The 18,560-nt window shown below is 39.7% G+C and overlaps 1 protein-coding gene across 2 annotated transcripts in view; it reads right to left on the minus strand.

Moving 5' to 3' along the window:
• Positions 1–18,560, minus strand: part of LOC109044786 (facilitated trehalose transporter Tret1) — a 56,716-nt gene that overhangs the window by 10,820 nt on the left and 27,336 nt on the right. For both annotated transcript variants that reach the window (XM_019062710.2, XM_072303051.1), the window contains exons 2-3: positions 4,133–4,268; positions 2,289–2,474 (exon numbers count right to left, since the gene is read on the minus strand). In XM_019062710.2, the coding sequence (XP_018918255.1) occupies positions 2,289–2,474; positions 4,133–4,268 (322 nt within the window). The remainder of the gene's footprint in view (positions 1–2,288; positions 2,475–4,132; positions 4,269–18,560) is intronic.

Here is an 18,560-nt window from a genome sequence, read left to right on the forward strand (position 1 = left end):
TAAAGTGTTAATTTTTGAGGCAAGTTATGAATATATTTCCTTGAAATTTTCAGGAACTTTAGATGAAATTGCGATCAAAATTATCTGAAAAATTATAAGGAAAATATTCATAAGTTTACCAGGAAATTAGTGTTTTATCAATCGAAATTTGGCAACGCCTGAGGGTTCATACGCGTTTTTCTTTAGCACGGCAGCGTTGGTGTGTAAGGTTGTGAGCACTAGATGGATCTTCAAGAAACTTTACCGATAGCTGCTGCGTCCGCAGACACAAAGTCGGAATTAGAGCCGTTTGCTTTAAAGTCAATGGGATTCAGAGTTAATTTTCAGCTTTAGGGACTTAAGTATGTGTGTTTATAGGTTGACTGCCACCATAATTTTTAGGCCGCTTCCATTCTTGCCGTAGTTTCGGAATTTGTCAGGCCAATGTCATCTATTATATTTGTGATATTATCCATAAGAAAAGGAAGATAATTTTCAACGTACTTACTTAAACCGCGAATTCACCGAATATTTTCATTCTGACTTTCCGTGAAACTGGTAACACTTACTATGTAAAAAAAAAAAAAAAAAAAAAAAAAAAAAAAAAAAAAAAAAAAAAAAAAAAATGCTACGTTTACTAATAAAGGGGGCGCCCCTAAATTAGGTAACGCTTTAGGGCGAGGGGGCAGGTTGAGGAGAGTGTTACGCTATTTTGTTTTTACATGTTTAAGGATAGGGACCTACCTCACAAAGCGTTACAAGAGAAGATGGGATGGGGGTAAAAAATGCCGAAAAAGTGCATTACGTAATTTAGGGATAGTCCCTAAGTGCCCGTGACTTATAGTTTAGTTTGAACAATCAACACTTGTAGGGTGATCCCTTTCCTGTCTTAGTTTCATGCCACTGTCTTTTTTGATTCTGTAGGGATACTGACTTATTCTTAAAATGAGAAGGAAAAAAAAGAAGGCTAAATGATCCAATCCCATTTCTTTCCTCTTTAAAACACATTTAAGTGTAATTTTTTTCTGAAGGTTGTATGTGTAGTCAGCGCAAGAGAAGTCGCACAGTCGGATAAGTGGCTTTGAGATACGTAAGTAATGATTTTAAGTACGTTATTTAATCCCGCTTTCCCGGTGGATGCACATCAAAATCAATACTAATCGATCTGAATAACATCAATGGCCCATTAAAATTCTTTTCATCGATTATAGCAAGTGCGCGGAATGTAAACTATTAGCAGATTTCTCCTGAACCTGAGCGATCTTTTCCTCGGACCTACGTTTTTGCGAGCAAATTCTACACATGGTAGTCAAATGACCGAGTAAAATCTGGCCATACATATTAAAAATGTATTGACTAAACATGCACAGCAATTTTATAATAATAGTGGCAAAAATGACCATGCATAAAGTAAGGCGGAGTGTCTGGCAGGAGAACGTAAAAACGCAAGCAGAAATGGTTGATTAGTCGCTCAAGTGATTGCTCGATCGAAAATGGGATTGAGGCGACAAGTTTTAAAACCAGTTTTCCTCACAAAAACATTGCATTTTGTCTTTCAGATTTCATGATAATGAAATCAGCTAGAAGGAAGCTGTGTTTATAATCATGTGGATCGATTGGTAAACCGGTCAAAAAGCGCGTGATGAATTTCACTTTTATCAGTTACAATGTGATGCAATGAACATTCAGTAGAGAAAAATATGAGCCATTTTTTATGGGCTGACGTGATGTTCTTGTGATTCTCTTATTTTTCTCCACCTCAAAAACGTAGGAATAATGTATTAACACCAAATAGAAATTTTACGCTAAGCAAATTCTAGTTCCAATCGGCCTTTCAGAGGAAAAAGTTATAGTGTAGAAGTTCTTCGTCGCTCTCTCCATTTTTTTTCTATCGCAAAAAATTTACTCTTACAAACTTATAAAATGACATTTCAGGGGCTTGGAGGACAAGCCGCATAAGTGCAGTTTTGAAAAATTCAACCACATTTATGTTTGTTCTTTTATCATGAGTAGGTAAACGCGTCTTATGCACCCCTCCCCCTCAGGCACGTTCACTTGTTGGTTTTTATTGATTTTTCAAAACGAATGCGAAGGGGGCGGCAAAATACAAGCGGCCCATGGACGACATCTAATCGTGGATTGAGGGAAAAAGGCAGGAAATGAGGAGATGCGATCTGCCAGAGAAGCTCTGGCAGGATAGCTATCAGTGGCGGTTGGGTGTCGCAGAGCGCACAGAAGCGCTATAAGAGCGACTTGTTAGCTAGTTAGTAAGAAGTAATTATGGTGAAACGAGGTGAGTTAATATTTACCTATGGCCATTCCAGAGATAAATCTTCCGATGCATAGCGTTGTGAGCGTTTGAGAGAGGGCGATTATGGTCCAGCCAATAAGGAACGGTAACGAGGTGAGTTGAACTGCTGTTCGCCTTCCGAATATCTCCATACACACCCCCGAGAGCAATGCGCCTACCGGATTCGATATGACTCCTAAACTAGCTGCAAACAGAACAAAATCAAACGGGGTTTTAATAGGACGAAAATGAGGCTGTTGCGAATAATATGTTTTCAATTCATTTTCGGAAAGTGACTGAAACATGAGAATACCTGCATTCTTCCAGTTTTCATTCAATCAAATCTTAGCTGAGAAGGAGACTTACAAAGTAGCCAAAGTTCAACCCCATTTCAAACGGAAAAATATCAAGCCGTGATATTTTGTCTTTATGCCGTAATGATAAAATGCTCAACCATCCGTGTATAAATTGTGCATTTTGTGAGAGATATTTGTAGAAGTACTTTAGAGGCCGTTCCAGTATTACGCAAAGCATTTTGGCCGACTTTTTGACACCTTATTCCATTTAAGGCACATTTAAGTCCGATCTTTCATAACTTTTTTTCAAATAAGTAATATCAACCCCCCCCCCTTCCCCCACTCAGATATCAACGAGGAAAGCCTGAAAATAGGTGGAAAAATTTTTCTTAAGAAAAATTCGGGGGCTTACGTAAGACTTGGGTTGATTCCCTCCTCCCCCTTCGTAAGGTTCCGTAAGGCAGACTCAGGCACCTTCCCCCTTTAAGTAGCTTTCATAATACTTGAGTGGCCCCTCAATGCGGTTGAAATTCGATGAAAGTTTTATTTAAACCGCTTAAATTCGATTTTGAAATCGAAAGGATAAGAACCTTCGAGAAAACTTTTGCGTTTCGAACTGCGTAAAAACAAGCCAGGGAAATCATGGGAATCTTCTGTGTTACGCATGAAAAATTCAAGACCTCTCGTAATTCAAAAATTCAAAGATACGCTCGCCGTCTCGAGGATAAAAATACATTAAAATTTCGAAATAAAAGATCAATGGGTAATTCAGTGCGTACAGATCGTTGTGTTCTGTCTAGGCCAATGGCGAGTTTCCAGGAATGCCGGAGCTGAAATTTCAGCATCGATGCGGGTAAAATACTTACTCAACTAGCCTCATGCGTAGTTGCATCTCCGATTTCTTAACGTTAATGGACAATGAACGGTGCGGATTTAATTGCGGAAAAATTTCAAATTTTACTGAATAGGGCTTACCGTGGTTCGCGGAACTCCGGGCGAACTTGTTCCCGGAACTTATCATAACTCAGCAATAACTTAATCCGTAAGCGCAGTCCATTGAACTTTTTTTTTTTTTTTTTTTTTTTGGTCAACGAAACGTTTATTTTTTCAAAGTATAGGTTGAAACTGTAACTAACAAAGGTAGAGATCGGAAAATTGGAAGGCCTTGACACTGAGAAGGAAAGACCTGTCGTCCTGTCAGTAAGTTCGTTGAACTAATCCTCCTAAAATACAGCAAACTGCTCGTGTAGACGAAGTCACGAAAAATAGCTAAAAATACGGCCCCAAGTGTTTTTTTTTTCGATCATAATTCTTCGTTTTGAGTTAATGGATTATAAATCATTGAAGATGTTTGATTTGTTAATGAAAAGATTGTGATGAATTAACACGATAAATCTGAACAGAATTTGCACCCTCCGGTTATGATCCTCTGTGTTGACTGGAACAATTGAAAATCGAAACGTCGCGAATATTGCACGAATCATGAAGCCACTAAAAATCAGTGTGACTTTTTCAAAAATGAGAGAGAGGAGGGGGGGGGGGGACTTGAACATGCGGTATTTCTCACCTATCCATGATGCCTCGTCGTTCGAAACTTGAAGGGGGCTGGCGTGCGACGTGAGTTGAGGTAGAAGGACGGCTGAGTACCCTTGGCACATGCCAACCGAAATAGAGTTCAAGTGCGCTGCCACCGTAGCCGCTACCTGCAACACATAACCATTCATTTTGAAATAAACATTTCAGTGCAATCAGGAAAACGTGCCATGCAAGATGATAATAATAACTTGGATTTTCGTAATGGAGCGTTCAGAGGGTAAATCATTGTTTTCCAGGCGAAGGAACGTACCTGACTGCATTCTAAGTTCGCAAAATTGAACTAGAAAATTTAATTATTTTGGAGGATCTTGACCAAATAATTTCTGTGCGAAATGGTGTTACTTTTCGCTCTCAATCTGAGGGAAAACTCTCAGTTTGAAACTCCAAACAGTTTCCTGGTAAAACTATGCTTTGCGAGTGTAAATTGTGCAACGTTGAAAACGTTACTGCGTTCTTTAGCCTGAGGAACGAAGAAATTAACGATGTATATTGGATTAAAACGAACGTCCCTCACTACATTCTATTTTTGAGAAGCTGCAAAAACTGGCATTTTGGTATTTTTCGACCGTTAAAAAAAAAGAAGAAAAAAACATGAAAACTTGTGAACACTAGAGGGCATTACCGTACTGGAAGGTTGGAACACCAATGAATACCTAGGTTTTTCAAAAAGGAAGAAGAACTATTTGAGATCATCCGTTTTGAACCTAATTCTTGGATTTTACTTTGTTTTGGTCTGATTAAAATGAATTAGTTGCCGAGTAGTTTTTAGCTTGAAAAATTAATACCTATTAAGACAAGGACCTATATCGATGGCTAATCGGAAACAATATACTTTTGACATTATTTTTAGGTTCCCATGAATATTTTTTTCTACGATTATTTTTCAATGATTCATCTAGAAGGTAATATTTCGATTTTCCAAAAAATAAAACCTATGGTTGAAGTTCGACATATATGGATCCCCTTCAGAGCGTGTCTCGCATGAGGCTGTGGACACCTTTATCTCTTGTGAGGATTGAGGGTCGACGATCGACAGCAAAGACGGATTCGATAATAGACGGATGATCGGAAGACATTATTCAACACGGTGAGGAAACCCGAAATTCGCAAACCGAGGTAGAGAGATGTCAATGGTTTGGGCGCGGTAGGATGTGTAGAGGCAGCGATGGGATGTGTGAGACACGGGAGATCTAGCGGATGTTGGGGAGCCGGCAAATTGATTCAATTGTGATTCGCTGTCACAGAAAATTGGAATGAAAGAAAGCTTCCAAGAGTTCATTATTCATTTAAACAGGAGGATAAACCTCAACGGGCTCCGTTGCCAGAAGTCACAAAAGTGCTTGTCATCTATGCTTCTGTTAATATTTAGATCCTTATCTTCCTTTTCATGATAGAGTTCAAATCATTTTTTAATCAAGAAAAAGGACAAACCTATTAGAATAAGTGAAAATAAAATAAAGTTTATAGCATTAGACTATTTATTGCGTAGTTAAAATTTCTTCTGACGCAAATTTAGAGACATTGCAGAATAGGGAGTGCTTGATTAGATGTCATTTTCCAACTAGGTATCATAGTGCCGATTCTTTCGTATACGATAAAATGTAATGTCTCTGGTCAAGTTTTATGGTTTCCTTTGCTTCCAATAAGTCAAAAAATTCAAAAAAGGAAAAAAGACAATAAATAAAAATAGCTGACTATAGGAATCTTAATGGGAAAGGGGGTACTCCAGAACTACGTAACGTATCGTTGATTTTCCGAGAATCCAAAACGGAAATTGACGCAAGACAGCATTCATCCTGAATTAATCATGAGACGTCAATTTTAGGGACAGAGAGGGATCGAATAGCGTGTTACGTGATTCGCTGTAAGTACACGGAGAAAAAAATTTCGTGCGTGGGACCCGAAGTTGAGGTCATGGATCTCTGAAGTTTTCGGAGCATGTATCTAAAAACTTGAGGTCGAGCTGCCGAAGTTCGGGTCAGACATCTGAAGTACTTCTATATATACCGAAGGTGTCAGGTCACACATCTGAAGTACTCCGGTACATACCGAAGTATCTCGATGTCTGACCCGAACTTCGGCAGCTCGACCTCAAGTTTTCGGATGCGTGATCCGAAAACTTCAGAGATCCATATGACCTAAACTTCGGGTCCCATGCACGAAGTTTTTTTCTCCGTGTAGGTGCAGACCTTTTTTCAGGATGCTTTACGGAGACGGGTTAAAAAATCCGATTTTCGACGTCAAATTTTCTTGAACGGCCTGAGCGGCATAGCAAAAAATTACTCATTGAGTGGATGTCTACGATCAAAAATTTCTCAGGTGAGATCTGTGGTCCAGTGATAAAAAAGTTCTAAAAATTTCGAAAAACGACGTTCGTCGGGAAACTTTTCCTACAACAAAAGGGACAAGAACAAAAATTCCTCCTCCCATTGACCGGACCCTAGATCCTCCTTTCCACCGGTCGTGGCACTGAATGACCCCTTTGCTTTTCCGATTTATTTTTTTCCGGTAATATAGTGAATTTTCGGCAACAAGGGGATGAATCGTTTGGGCGGAGTCATCTGCGGAGTATCTCTGTTAGCGCGCGGCGGCTGTGGCGGTGACAAGGCGACAAATCGAATTAAAGCGACGAATTAGTTGGAGTGACCATTCCGGTGACCTTTAAACTGACCTCTCCAGCACGTGACCTCTGCCCCAGGTGACCCCGGTGCCGGCGCGTCTGCCGCCGTCAATTGATTCCTCACGTTGCCGGCCGCGAGATGCCGCGTCGCGTCGTTTCCCGCCAAAAAAATACGCGCTCTAATTGGGTCCATTTTGCCTCAGATAATGAATCGCCGTCTTTAATTGAATAGGTTCCTGGTAAAATTTTTCTTTTTTTGGGTCTCATTTTGACTCTATGAAAGCTTCTTGCACATACTCTAGTTTTCTTCTTATTTTTTTCTCGTTTTTCAATTTACTTTCTTGCGGGAAAAAGAAAAGTGTCTCCGAACTTTGGTATTCATTTGATAATTGCACCTCCATGTTCTACTTAAATAACAAAAATGATATTTCAAAATGCACTTTAAACCTACTTGTCCACCCATTTTGGATGTCTCAGTTCTTCTTCATTTCCTTGAAAGAGGGCATACGTCCAAAGTTTCTAACTAGCCTATAAACCTCTCCAAAAAATAAAATAGATTGACGATCCACCACTTTCATTCTTGCATCTACTATCGATGTTAAACTGAAGACAGACGATGTAAAATAATCTTAAACTTATTTAGCGTCACCCCTGGTGAATTTTTACAGCAGGTATTTTGAGGAAGCATATTGGACGTAGCGCGCGTTGGAGCTACACTGAAAATTTTTCAGAACGTGGAGTTAAGCGTGGATTTTTTCAATGTAAGAGTATAGGTCATATTTTTCGTACAATTTTACATCATCCACTGGAATGCTGAGCTTTAAGGTTTGGGTACTTTATTTTCGCCTTTTTGCGAGTGTGCTTGAATTTTAAGGGCGCCATTATGTATACAAATGCTCCGAAAAACGACCTTAGTAAGTATTATTAATTAATTACCTCCTCAAAAAAAATCACGATATGTCACATGATATCTGTATGTGGTAGTTTTTCCACCCTCTCCGGTAATTTTTTCACCCTCTGTCTCAGTTTCTTTCGAACCGTTTCTAGAATAATCTAAGGTGTCTTGACCAGTGATTGAGTTAAGCCAAAGCGTAAAAAACTCGTCAGAGATAAGGGCTCTCCAAGTGACCTCAGACTGACGGGGATTCAAGCGAATTATCTACCCATCGTCCATTCTTGCGAGATGGTACGAAACGTTGCCGACTGACCGAGAACAGAAATATGGGCCTAGCATTTTCACATTATGAGATTTTAGTTTGTGCACAATTTGTAAACCATGTCTCTGTATCGATGATGTCATCTGCTTCGCCACAGGCCACAGCGTGAAATTCGAGCGTCCATTTCTTTTTTCTCGCGTTTAAACACCGCGTTTCACGCCAATTAGCTGTTGAAATGGATTCGGTTGCGTCTTTTCTTCAGTTTTCCTCGCGTAATAGTTCGATGAGATCGTCATGATTTTTGCGTTCCCTTTCTCTCAAAATACTTACCTGCCTACCTTACTATTTTTACAGTTAAAAGGGCAACACGAGGATTCGTGAGCAATGAAAGTTTACAAGCCCCTAAGTGAACCCACATTTTAGGAAGATAGTAGGTCCAAAAAATATATTTTTCAGGTGAAAACAAAATGCCCTTACAACTTGAGTCGAAATCGGCATATGAAGCGCGTGCTTAATTACAGTCCGTTTATTAACGATGCTTATCAGACTCGACTTTACGAGGGCCATCAAAAAAGTAGCAGTCTGAATCTGACCATTCTTTTTTTACTTTTGCCCTCTGTGTCAGGTATATCGCCTTTCGTATCGCCCTTTTGCTGGCATGAAGGTGATTCTGAGTGATATAGGGACGAAATCTGCCGCTCCGTTGCGCTGCTATTCAGTTCATCGGTGTTAACAAGAGCATTAATAAGTACCTAAAGCTATCAATCAATACAGGAAACTGATCCATTGTGTAATAGCAGTTGTATAAAATTTGTGAGGGTTCGTTGACAATTCATACCAAAAATTACCAAAACTGACGACAAACCTAGCTCATTGACAAGATGTGTAAAAAATATGTGTAAAAGCGCCGTTCTGTAGTCACCGAAGGCACGATTAAGACTAAAACGCCTTCAATTATTCGTGAGCAACACGCACATCCGGAAAGTCCGAATAGTTGCATCCATGCGCTAATATGAACGTCGCGGTCTGTTTTACTCATTGAGTCAATGAGCGACGCTGATAGTCCGTTCTGATAATTTTCGGTATGAATTTTCATTGAATGTTCATACATTTGACGGCACACTACTCGCAATCACTTTTAATGCTGCTTCGTGTTATAAATCAGTTTCTTGTGATAATTTTTATTACTCCTCTAAGACTTAACCTATGCAGTAGCGCAATGTGGAGGCAGATCTCGTCAAAAAAAATTGCTGTGCCTTAAAAAAAAAAATTTAATTTTTTTTTCAAGAATAATGTTTTTAAGGATATTTGTAGAGCTATTTGTGAAGGACATGACTCCTAGGTCAATTACAGCCGCCGTGGCGCGAAAAATAAAAAGCCGCCGGGCCTGAGAGACCCGGTTAGTCATCTAAGGGTTAAATCCCTTGGAGTGGCCGCAAGTGGGAGAGGGCGACTCATACCTTTCAGAAATTAAAATACGCGTTCAGAAAATTCGAACTGAATCCATACCATACGTTCCATACTGCCGCGCTAAGGAAGAACGCCGTATGAGCTTACAGACGTTGCCAAGTTTCCTTCGATAAAAACCGAATTTACTGGGAAAATTGTGAATATTTTCCCCCCAAAAATCTCAGACAATTTTGGACGCAATTTAATCCAAAACATCCGAAAATTCCGAAGAAAAATGTGCACAAATGTCGTCAAAAATGCACGTTTTTTCTCGGGAAATTTGGCAACTCTCGAATGTTCATACGGCGTTTTTCCTTAGCACGGCAGCATACGTCGCACGGCAAGTTCAATGTCAAGTAAAACTGCAATTCTGGATGCAAATCATCGCCGGACCGGGCAGAGCCAAGTAAAAGAGTGCATCGTATTTAATGGCTTCGTAATATCACATCGTTGCCATATCTTCAAAATTGTGTTTTTTCCCTCCAAGAGTAGAGCACCTCTTATCGCAACGTTAGACCGACCTAAAGCTACGTGAGACGTATAGGTGTGTCCTTCCGGGAGGTTAACCCGAGGTAAAACAAATCTTTCAAAACCAGGTCTCGGCACGAAACTTGAAGACTGACCAAATGACAGATCGGGGAGGAAAAGCATTGCGATTTTGACATAACATTATGGCTATACCCTTTTTGCATTATATATAGATTATAATACTATCTTGTCTCAAAAATGGTATATACTGAACAGTATTGTATCGGTTTTTTTTTTTTATTGTTGAAAGCGACTTTCTCGACACAACGTCACCGATCTGACAAGTTTTTAAAACAGCTCGCGTGAACGGTAAGTGGATAACGCTACATACTGTGAATCTGAGGAATAAAGGTGCTGTGAAAACTAATTAGTCCACGTGATTATGTGTGGAGAATTTGACTCTGGATTTATTAAAATCGTTTTTTTTATGGAGCAATGCTAACCATTTGCGTGAACCTTGCTCATTGTTGCCCTTCTGACGTAAGGGTGCATAATCTCGATTTTCACGTGAGCCCTGTTTTACGTATTAATCCACGATTTCTGGAGCTCTTGTGGAAATCAAAATACGCCGTAACGCGAGAAGAGCTACATCATGTGATCTGTATAGGGTCTCTCGCGGAAAGGGAGCTTTAACAGAACAAAGAACGAGGCCCTAAGTTTCTCCTCGTCCGGGGCGAGCTGGCAAATTAGCGAGAGTAGGGCCGAGCTTCCATGTGGATCATGCAGAGTATGTTCAATCATCCATAATCCGCGTGGAAATTTTCCAGAATGGCAGATCCACCGGTCGCCGATCGGCGATTGACGTCAATCCGACGTTCAGACTTGGCGCTCTTGCTCGTGCCACCGACATACGTGACGAGGGCTTTCATTCACCCCCAATTTCTTTCCACACGTGAGTTCATTATACGACGCGTCGCCAAGCTTAATGACGAATCCTTGCTCTCGTATTATATGATTCCGCCCAAGTCTTATCACACTGGGAAAAAAACCACATAGGATCATGAGTCCAGACTTTTGAAAACATTGACAAGAAAACGGACTCTTGATTTAATCAGATTTAAGCTTAAATCAAAAGTAAATCCGCTCAAACTAAGAGGCTTGGTTCTTGATTAAAGCTTAAATCTGATTGAATCAAGAGTATTTTTTCTTGTCGATGTTTTTAAGAATCTGGACTCTTTTATGCTCGCAGAAATGGAGTAGAAATGTTTTAAATCAAAATCAACTAGATAGCATTCATGTAAATTCTAATCAGATACTGCTGCCATTTTTACAAAGTTCTTTTAAGTTAAAGTAGGTACGTCCATTTGAACAAAGAACCTTATATTTCGAATTCCTCCAACGGTAAAGCAAGCGGATGTAGATAGACCACCTACTAATTTAAGGGATCCGGCGCGGGCCGTTTCTTTTTTTGTTTTTATGTGCTTTTTGTTTATTGAAAAAAAACACGAATTTTAGTGGAATTTTGATGTAAGTTCATTTGAGGGGCTTGGGGGACAATTAGGTTCTAAGTAGAAGTAATACGTTTTTTAATTTCGAGATGTACTTATTTAAAGTTTCAAAATCACATGGAGCCTTATGGCAGAAAGGAAGTTTAAACTGAATTTTTATTGCTTGAAACTTGGATTTTGGTAATTAATTTTTTACAGACTGTATATTTTAGGACTATTTCTAGGTTCCATTATGCATATCTCAATTTTTTTAAAAAAAAAACTGCACTTATTCCTTTTGTTCTACAAGCTATCCTTTATGTTGACCGATGAATATCGAGGTGAGCACTTCGTAAGGCGAGTAAATTTGGAAATTTTCCGAGGAAAACACACTATTTTCATATTATAAGGCCTCAATAGACGATCAAATGACGAACTAATTCTGATCAAAATAGACCATCTGATGACTGTTGGTTACCATGCGGTACTCTTGTTTGATCAGAATGGAGTGCCAATGTTCATAATTTCTTGCCGGCTGAACAAGTGTGCTAATTGTAAGTTTTCATTTGAAAATAATGCGTAGTGACTATTTTAGGACTGATGTCTCCCGACAATCGGATGGGAATCGGTTCCGGAATTTGAACGTCTATCGATGGCCATAGGGAATATAAATGGGTCTTTAAAATATTTATATGTCGCAGGCAATTAGAAATCGCCGGCAACTCGCAAGCCACAGACGAATAGTTATAGGAAATTATAAAAATCAGCGACTAAAGGAACAAGATTAGAGAACTGATTATTTTGCCTTTAATGTAAAGAAACAATTTTTCCTCCGTGAAAACGCGGCAGTAACAGACACACTTAATAAGAGAGCGCGTTCCGTGGTCTTAGTTGGGTCCAGAACAGACAGGCAACTAAACTAACTCGAAGACATAGCGTAGAGTATCACAAAAAATGAAGGCGCTCGAAGCCGAGGTCACGATTTTGAAGGCCATCGCCCATCAAAATTTTATTATGCCGATGTGGATCATTAAGCTTTATCTAAAAACACTCGAATCGCTTGAAAATTCCCAGCAATTACCGATTGCCTACGACATAACGTCACCTTCCGGCCAAAGTATCACAAGCGCCATGCGACGTTAAAAAATTTCCTCCGCCATTTTATTTGTTTACAGAGAAATTGTTCAACGAAGCTGTCCGAAAATTTCACTAGATCTTCTTTGTGCTGCACTGGAAAAAAAACAAAAAAAAACACATTCATCACATCGAACGAAAATTAGCTAATATCCACGAGCTATTGAAAGCAAAATTTTAAAACCGAACCTCTGAGATTACACTGGGAAAAAAAACACATTGGATCTAGAGTCCAGGCACTTAAAAACATCGACAATAAGAAAAATACTCTTGATTCGATCAGATTTAAGCTTAAATCAAGAACCATGCCTCTTAATTTGAGCGGATTTCTTTTTGATTTAAGCAAAAATCTGATTGAATCAAGAGTATTTTTTCTTGTCAATGTTTTCAAGAGTCTGGACTATAGATCCAATGTGTTTTTTTTCCAGTGTGCCGATAAAATTCAGTGAAAGTTTCTAACAGATTCAACCCACAATTTCTCTGTAAAAAATAAAATGGCGGCGGAGATGGTTACACGTTGCATGACACTTGCGATACATTGGCCGGAAGATGACGATATATCATGTCAGATGCCGAGTCCAGCGATGGAGGTTTTAAAAAAAATTGTTTGAAGGAGTTATTTGGCAACGTCGGACGTAGGCACCGGCGAACTTTAGAGGTGTGAAGTCACCGGTGGGGTACTAATAAGTGTCATAGGTAATTTCTCCCGAGGCGACGGATTGGATTAGTAGTGGCAGCGACTATGGATGTCGCGCGGCGCGAGTTGGAACTTTTTCTGCGCGTGCCATTCGACCGCCCGTCGCTGTCGGAATTGCCTTTTTTCGTCGGCTTCTTTCTCTTATCCTCCTCGCGCAAGCCCCCGCCGCGCCTCGTGCGAGCATTAATATTCATAGAACTTTTTCACGGCTCTCATTCGCAAACGGACCAATGGCGTGGCGGGCTTTGCGATACATCGATTCATCCGCCGTTTAAACCTAGGGTGAAGGATCGATAAATAGGGTGTTCGAAATAAAAGCCCCCAAAAATCGATCTTTACCACAGCTTCAAATGGAGGAAATATCGATAATCGATCATTCACACCTCGCCCCTGAAACGGACTAGGATCATGCTGCTCAGTGGGTAGGGTACTGCAGATTAACCTATATGGGGAGAGTATGGATGGCCACTTAAAGATCCAATTTTGCCACAGAGAAAAATTGTTGCGTGTTAATATCCTCCTCATCGGAGCTCTTTTTGAGACAACCGGAACTCTTGACTGGGACTCCGAGAAATAATTTTTCTCTGTGTGACTCAGCCGTTTTAGACTTCATGGGTTTCTTAAGGAATAAGAAAAATGGTGACGTTGCATGCAGATTATTCAAAAGTGCGGATTGTAAGGTTTCATTCGCCTTTCCTACCGTGGAAACTTAAATCACAGGGTAAGCTGTACTTGCTCATACTGAAAAACAAAACTCCGGCCATGGAAGCTGAACTTACGGGCTATATAGACTACCGTTCGCGTTCCGGGCTCAGAGGCCGAAAGTTCCGAGCGTAGCACTCGGAGCAGTCAAAGCTACGGCACCAGCACCCGGAACTTTCGGCTTCTTCACGACGAGGGACGGGGCAAAAAATTGTTTTTCACCTGTCATATTACTCTATGAACAAATTTTAATTTGGTTATCTTGTGTTTCAATAACTCCTGACTCAGTTTTTTTTAAGGGGGAGGGAGGAGAGGGAGTTGGTTCCCCTCGGTAAGCCCGCTGTAATGGTGTGAAAACAAAGTTGTAAAAACCTCTTAAAATCGAAAGAGCGTGTTTGATAAAGTGTTTGACTCAGCGAAGCATGACGTGAACCCGTGAATAAAATTTCAATTTTATGACAATATCGTGTCTTTTTTACAAACGACACTACTAGGAACAGTTCTAGAGGAGTCTTTTTATTGATTTTGCTCGAACAAAACATGTTTTGCACATTTTTACTTCAAATTTTTCATTCACGAGTATCTACTTTTTCCTCTTAAAATCATTAAATTAAACGAAAGTAAGTATGGATATGATTTTTAGGGCCGTTTGTGTAATAGTTTTAAGTACATTTAATTTAAGGAAAGAAAGTGTGGGAGTCGAAAACCCCGGACTCTGGTTTGTGGTCCGGTGGAATAGGGGGTTTAAACTGTCGTATCTTGGAGAAGATTCGCCAATTTTTCTCTCGGGAACTACAAAAAAATAAAATAAGAAAATGGGAAAGAAATAGTGATAACTCATACACAGGTTTTGAATTCCGAAGTCAAAATATATAATTTACTATAGATTCTGACGTTTCCGACTGAATAAAGAGCTAAGCAAAGATGTTATGGTCACCATTCAAGTTTTTTGGTCACAAAATTTGACTCATCATCCCCGACTTTTCACCTAGAAGTTAGAACACTATATGATCACGATGTTGACATTTAGAGTAGTCTATACTGTAGTACATAAAAAAAGTAAGTAAAAAAGAATGGTCCGATCAATTCTGCGAACATTAAATGTCAAAAGTGACGAGTGTTGAAAAATTCCAAGAACCAAAAAAGGTGAGTGAAACGAAAGATATTTAAAAATTCTCGAGCAAATTTTACAACTACAAACTGAATGAATGTACTTCGCGGAAAACACGCCTTGTCCCTCTTCTAAATCGGTGACTCATAACAGAAAAAAACTTAAACAATTAGACTTTATATCCTTGCGAACGAGAGTCAGGACAAGTTTAATGCTCTACGGGAGAGCAAAGCTGCTATAATGATGAATAGACTAATGCGCGTAATTTATCTCAGTGAACGGCAAGTTCCTTGATGCTCGATGGCTTTGATGCTAAGTGGTAGTTCATCTTAGAGTGAAATATGTTATCGCACATTAAGCCAACTTCATTCTCTTAAGGATCGCACATTGGGCATGATCCGGATTTATCAGATAGGCACTGCGACGACTAAAAATCTTCATCATTTTCATTTTTTTGTGCAAGAAGCGAAGTTGAAAATTAGCCCTTCACAGCGCAATGCTCCGTCTCTAAAAAAAAAACCACGTAAACGCAATACATTCTCTACTCGGTTCATGATTATTTTCGGCACAGCACGGCAAATCAGCCTTCAAATCTAGCCAGGTGCATGACTTGGAGCCACTGTGTCTGGCAAACTGATGTGGAAGCATCGTCGCCAAATCAAACGGTATGATTGAATTTTTCTTTTAATGATATGGGAAATAGAAGATATATGGAGTCACGCGAGAGCGCCATTGCCATATCGTGCACCGAAACAGGCCTATTTCAAAAGAAATGGATTCGAGTCACGCAAAAAGGCCCGAAACTTTTACGAGAAGAATACACGGTGGTATTGAGAGCCAAAAATGGACGCTCTCAACTTCCGTGCAATAGCGGATTTTTGCGCCAGCTATTCGGATGGTTGTTTCTACTACCGTGCGAAAGCAGACACAAGGTAGTTGTCTTTCCTACCGCGGTTGATGCCTTAGATACCGGCAAGGTAGTTAGGACAACTACCGGGGTGATTACTCTAACGGAAAAGAGTCGACCAGTAGAATTCTCCACCGCTCGCAATGCGTGAAGTATCCCAGTTAGGTTTGTAGGCGCCAGTGCGCGTGTCGCGCTGGCAGCAAGCCTCTCCGCTCTGTGTTTGGCTCTAATATTTGAACTCGCCGCTCGGCAGTATAGGGTGTGTCTATTTCTAGTATTCCATACTATCTTTTTTTTGTGTCATTTTTGCCGAAGTTGGCACAATTTAACGTTTGTTACACGCGAGTATGTATTTCACGCTTTGCAAAACACGGAAAGGACTTCGACGCGTGGATAGAAACGTAGCGACTGCAGATGATTGGCCAAATTTTTCGTGATAACGATCCGCGGTCGAGATTTCTCGACCAACAAGCATCAGAGCTAACATTCAATAACACTGCCATTACGATCACTTAAAGTATCCGTTGAAAATGGGGATTAGTTCCCACATAAGTCTTTATCAAATAAAGTATAGATTCATCTTCCTATTCGTAGGACTACAGTTTTTTTAAGTCTATACACTGGAAAAGAAAAAAAAAACACATTGGATCTAGAGTCCAGACTCTTGAAAACATTGACAAGAAAAAGGACTCTTGATTCAATCAGATTTAAGCTTAAATCAAAAGGAAATCCGCTCAAATTAAGAGGCTTGGTTCTTGATTTAAGCTTAAATCTGATTGAATCAAGAGTATTTTCCTTATCGGTGTTTTTAAGGGTTTGGACTCTAGATTCAATGTGTTTTTTTTTTTTTTTTTTTCAGTGTAATCTCAGAGGTTCGATTTTAAAATTTTGCTTTCAATAGCTCGTGTATATTAGCGAATTCTCGTTCGATTATTTCTGCCGAGCATACATTTCATATATCAATTGGCCGATGAAGTTTATTCTTTCTCCTCCTTCAACTCAGAACTGACCCGTCAAACCGGCAGGGATGCGGGGGCGGTTTACAAAGTAAACGTTCATGGCACTACACAACCGCGCACGGGACGCGGAGTGGCCAAACGGTTGACCTTAAACCGGAGCAAGGTTTACGATCGACAATCAGCAATTGACGGATTGACAATGATAATGGTCAATGGTTGCACATATTTGCCGCCGCCGCGTCGCGCCGTTTTACATACTTACGTGCGGCTGAGCCGAGAGACGCATTATCATAAGTGAATGGTTTTTCTCATCGCACACACCGCATATTCACCCCACCAATCCAACTAATAACATTGATTTTTTATGTAGATCATTATATTTTTATGTTCCCCCTTCTCTCTCCCTTCGTCGCCCCACCTATGGTTCTCTTTCCTTCTTTTCCGAATCTGAATGGATCGATACTTCCACACGAAGTAGAGGTCAAACGCTAGTCCATACTCCATAGTCATTGTTGATTGTTAAGTATGGATTTCCGTCTGATGCAAATATATCAAAGGGGTTTTCTAAATGGTATTGTGATAGAATTTAAACACTTTTTAAAGATCTGTAAGAGACTTTCTTTCCAAATTATTTTAAGGATCCCGTGAGTACCGTTAATTAAATTAGAGTACCTACTGCAAGACATTTTTGAGTCTATGGTGAAGAAAAAGTCCACGCGATAAAGGAAAAAAGATAATAAATCTACTTTTCGTTTTTGTTCAAATTTTTGTTTTCTTCATCTTAGGGAATATGTGATATTCCACGAACGATGCAAAACTACAAAAGAGTGTGTATGCTGATCAGTTAAAAGCAATAACAATCACAAATCCAAAGACCGTATTCATAGTCGTTCATGAAAAAGCTTCTTATTCATTTAGGAGGCTCCATGCTGTTAAAATTGTGATTAAGAGAGGTTTAAAAAGATCCTGAACGAATGGCATCATGAAAAGGACAATTTTAAAGAATTTTGAGTCAAAATCAATAGTCTAAGCTTGGAAATAGATCCTTCCAGAGGATTACAATTATTTGCCACTACAAAAAATACAAAATATGTAGGGGAATCTTTTGCAGGTTTTGAAAATTTTAAAAGGCAGGTTCATACAATACCTTCAACTCTGTCAAAGTAAAATAATTTTCATTCAAATTTTCAAAGTAACTGTGTTGAATTTTCGTATCGATTCTTCAAAATTGTTAACCTTTTAAATGCCCCTTTTTACGTCTTTTTAAAGTATCCATTTGAGCCTTTCTTATTATTTCAATCATATAGGATCTCCTTCAAAAATGAGTTATTTAAGGAACGACTACAAATACGGCCCTAATTCTCTAATTACACTTGTACTAAAGCAAAGCAATTACTTGCTCGGCAGTTATCATATTTATTCCTCGCCGTGGCTCAAGATGTCCTTTGATACGTCACTGATGGAAATTTGATTGAGTTTGAAAGGACAAAGGTTCATTCAAGGGAATATCTCGAAAGGATCTACCCGAGCCTGTGCGGAATTTCATCCGTGGCCGTGTTCCCTCTATTTTTTATTCCAAGTTCCTCGGTATCGACCCTGAGGGACAGGGCGACTCTCCTCTACCTCCGATGTGCACCTTGAATCTTTACGTACGACATACGTTTTGCACTCTCCAACTATGACAGTGTGGACAAATCTACCGGAAAGT

This window comes from Bemisia tabaci, chromosome 1, assembly GCF_918797505.1.
Source record: "Bemisia tabaci chromosome 1, PGI_BMITA_v3".
In the NCBI taxonomy this organism is placed as follows: domain Eukaryota; kingdom Metazoa; phylum Arthropoda; class Insecta; order Hemiptera; family Aleyrodidae; genus Bemisia; species Bemisia tabaci.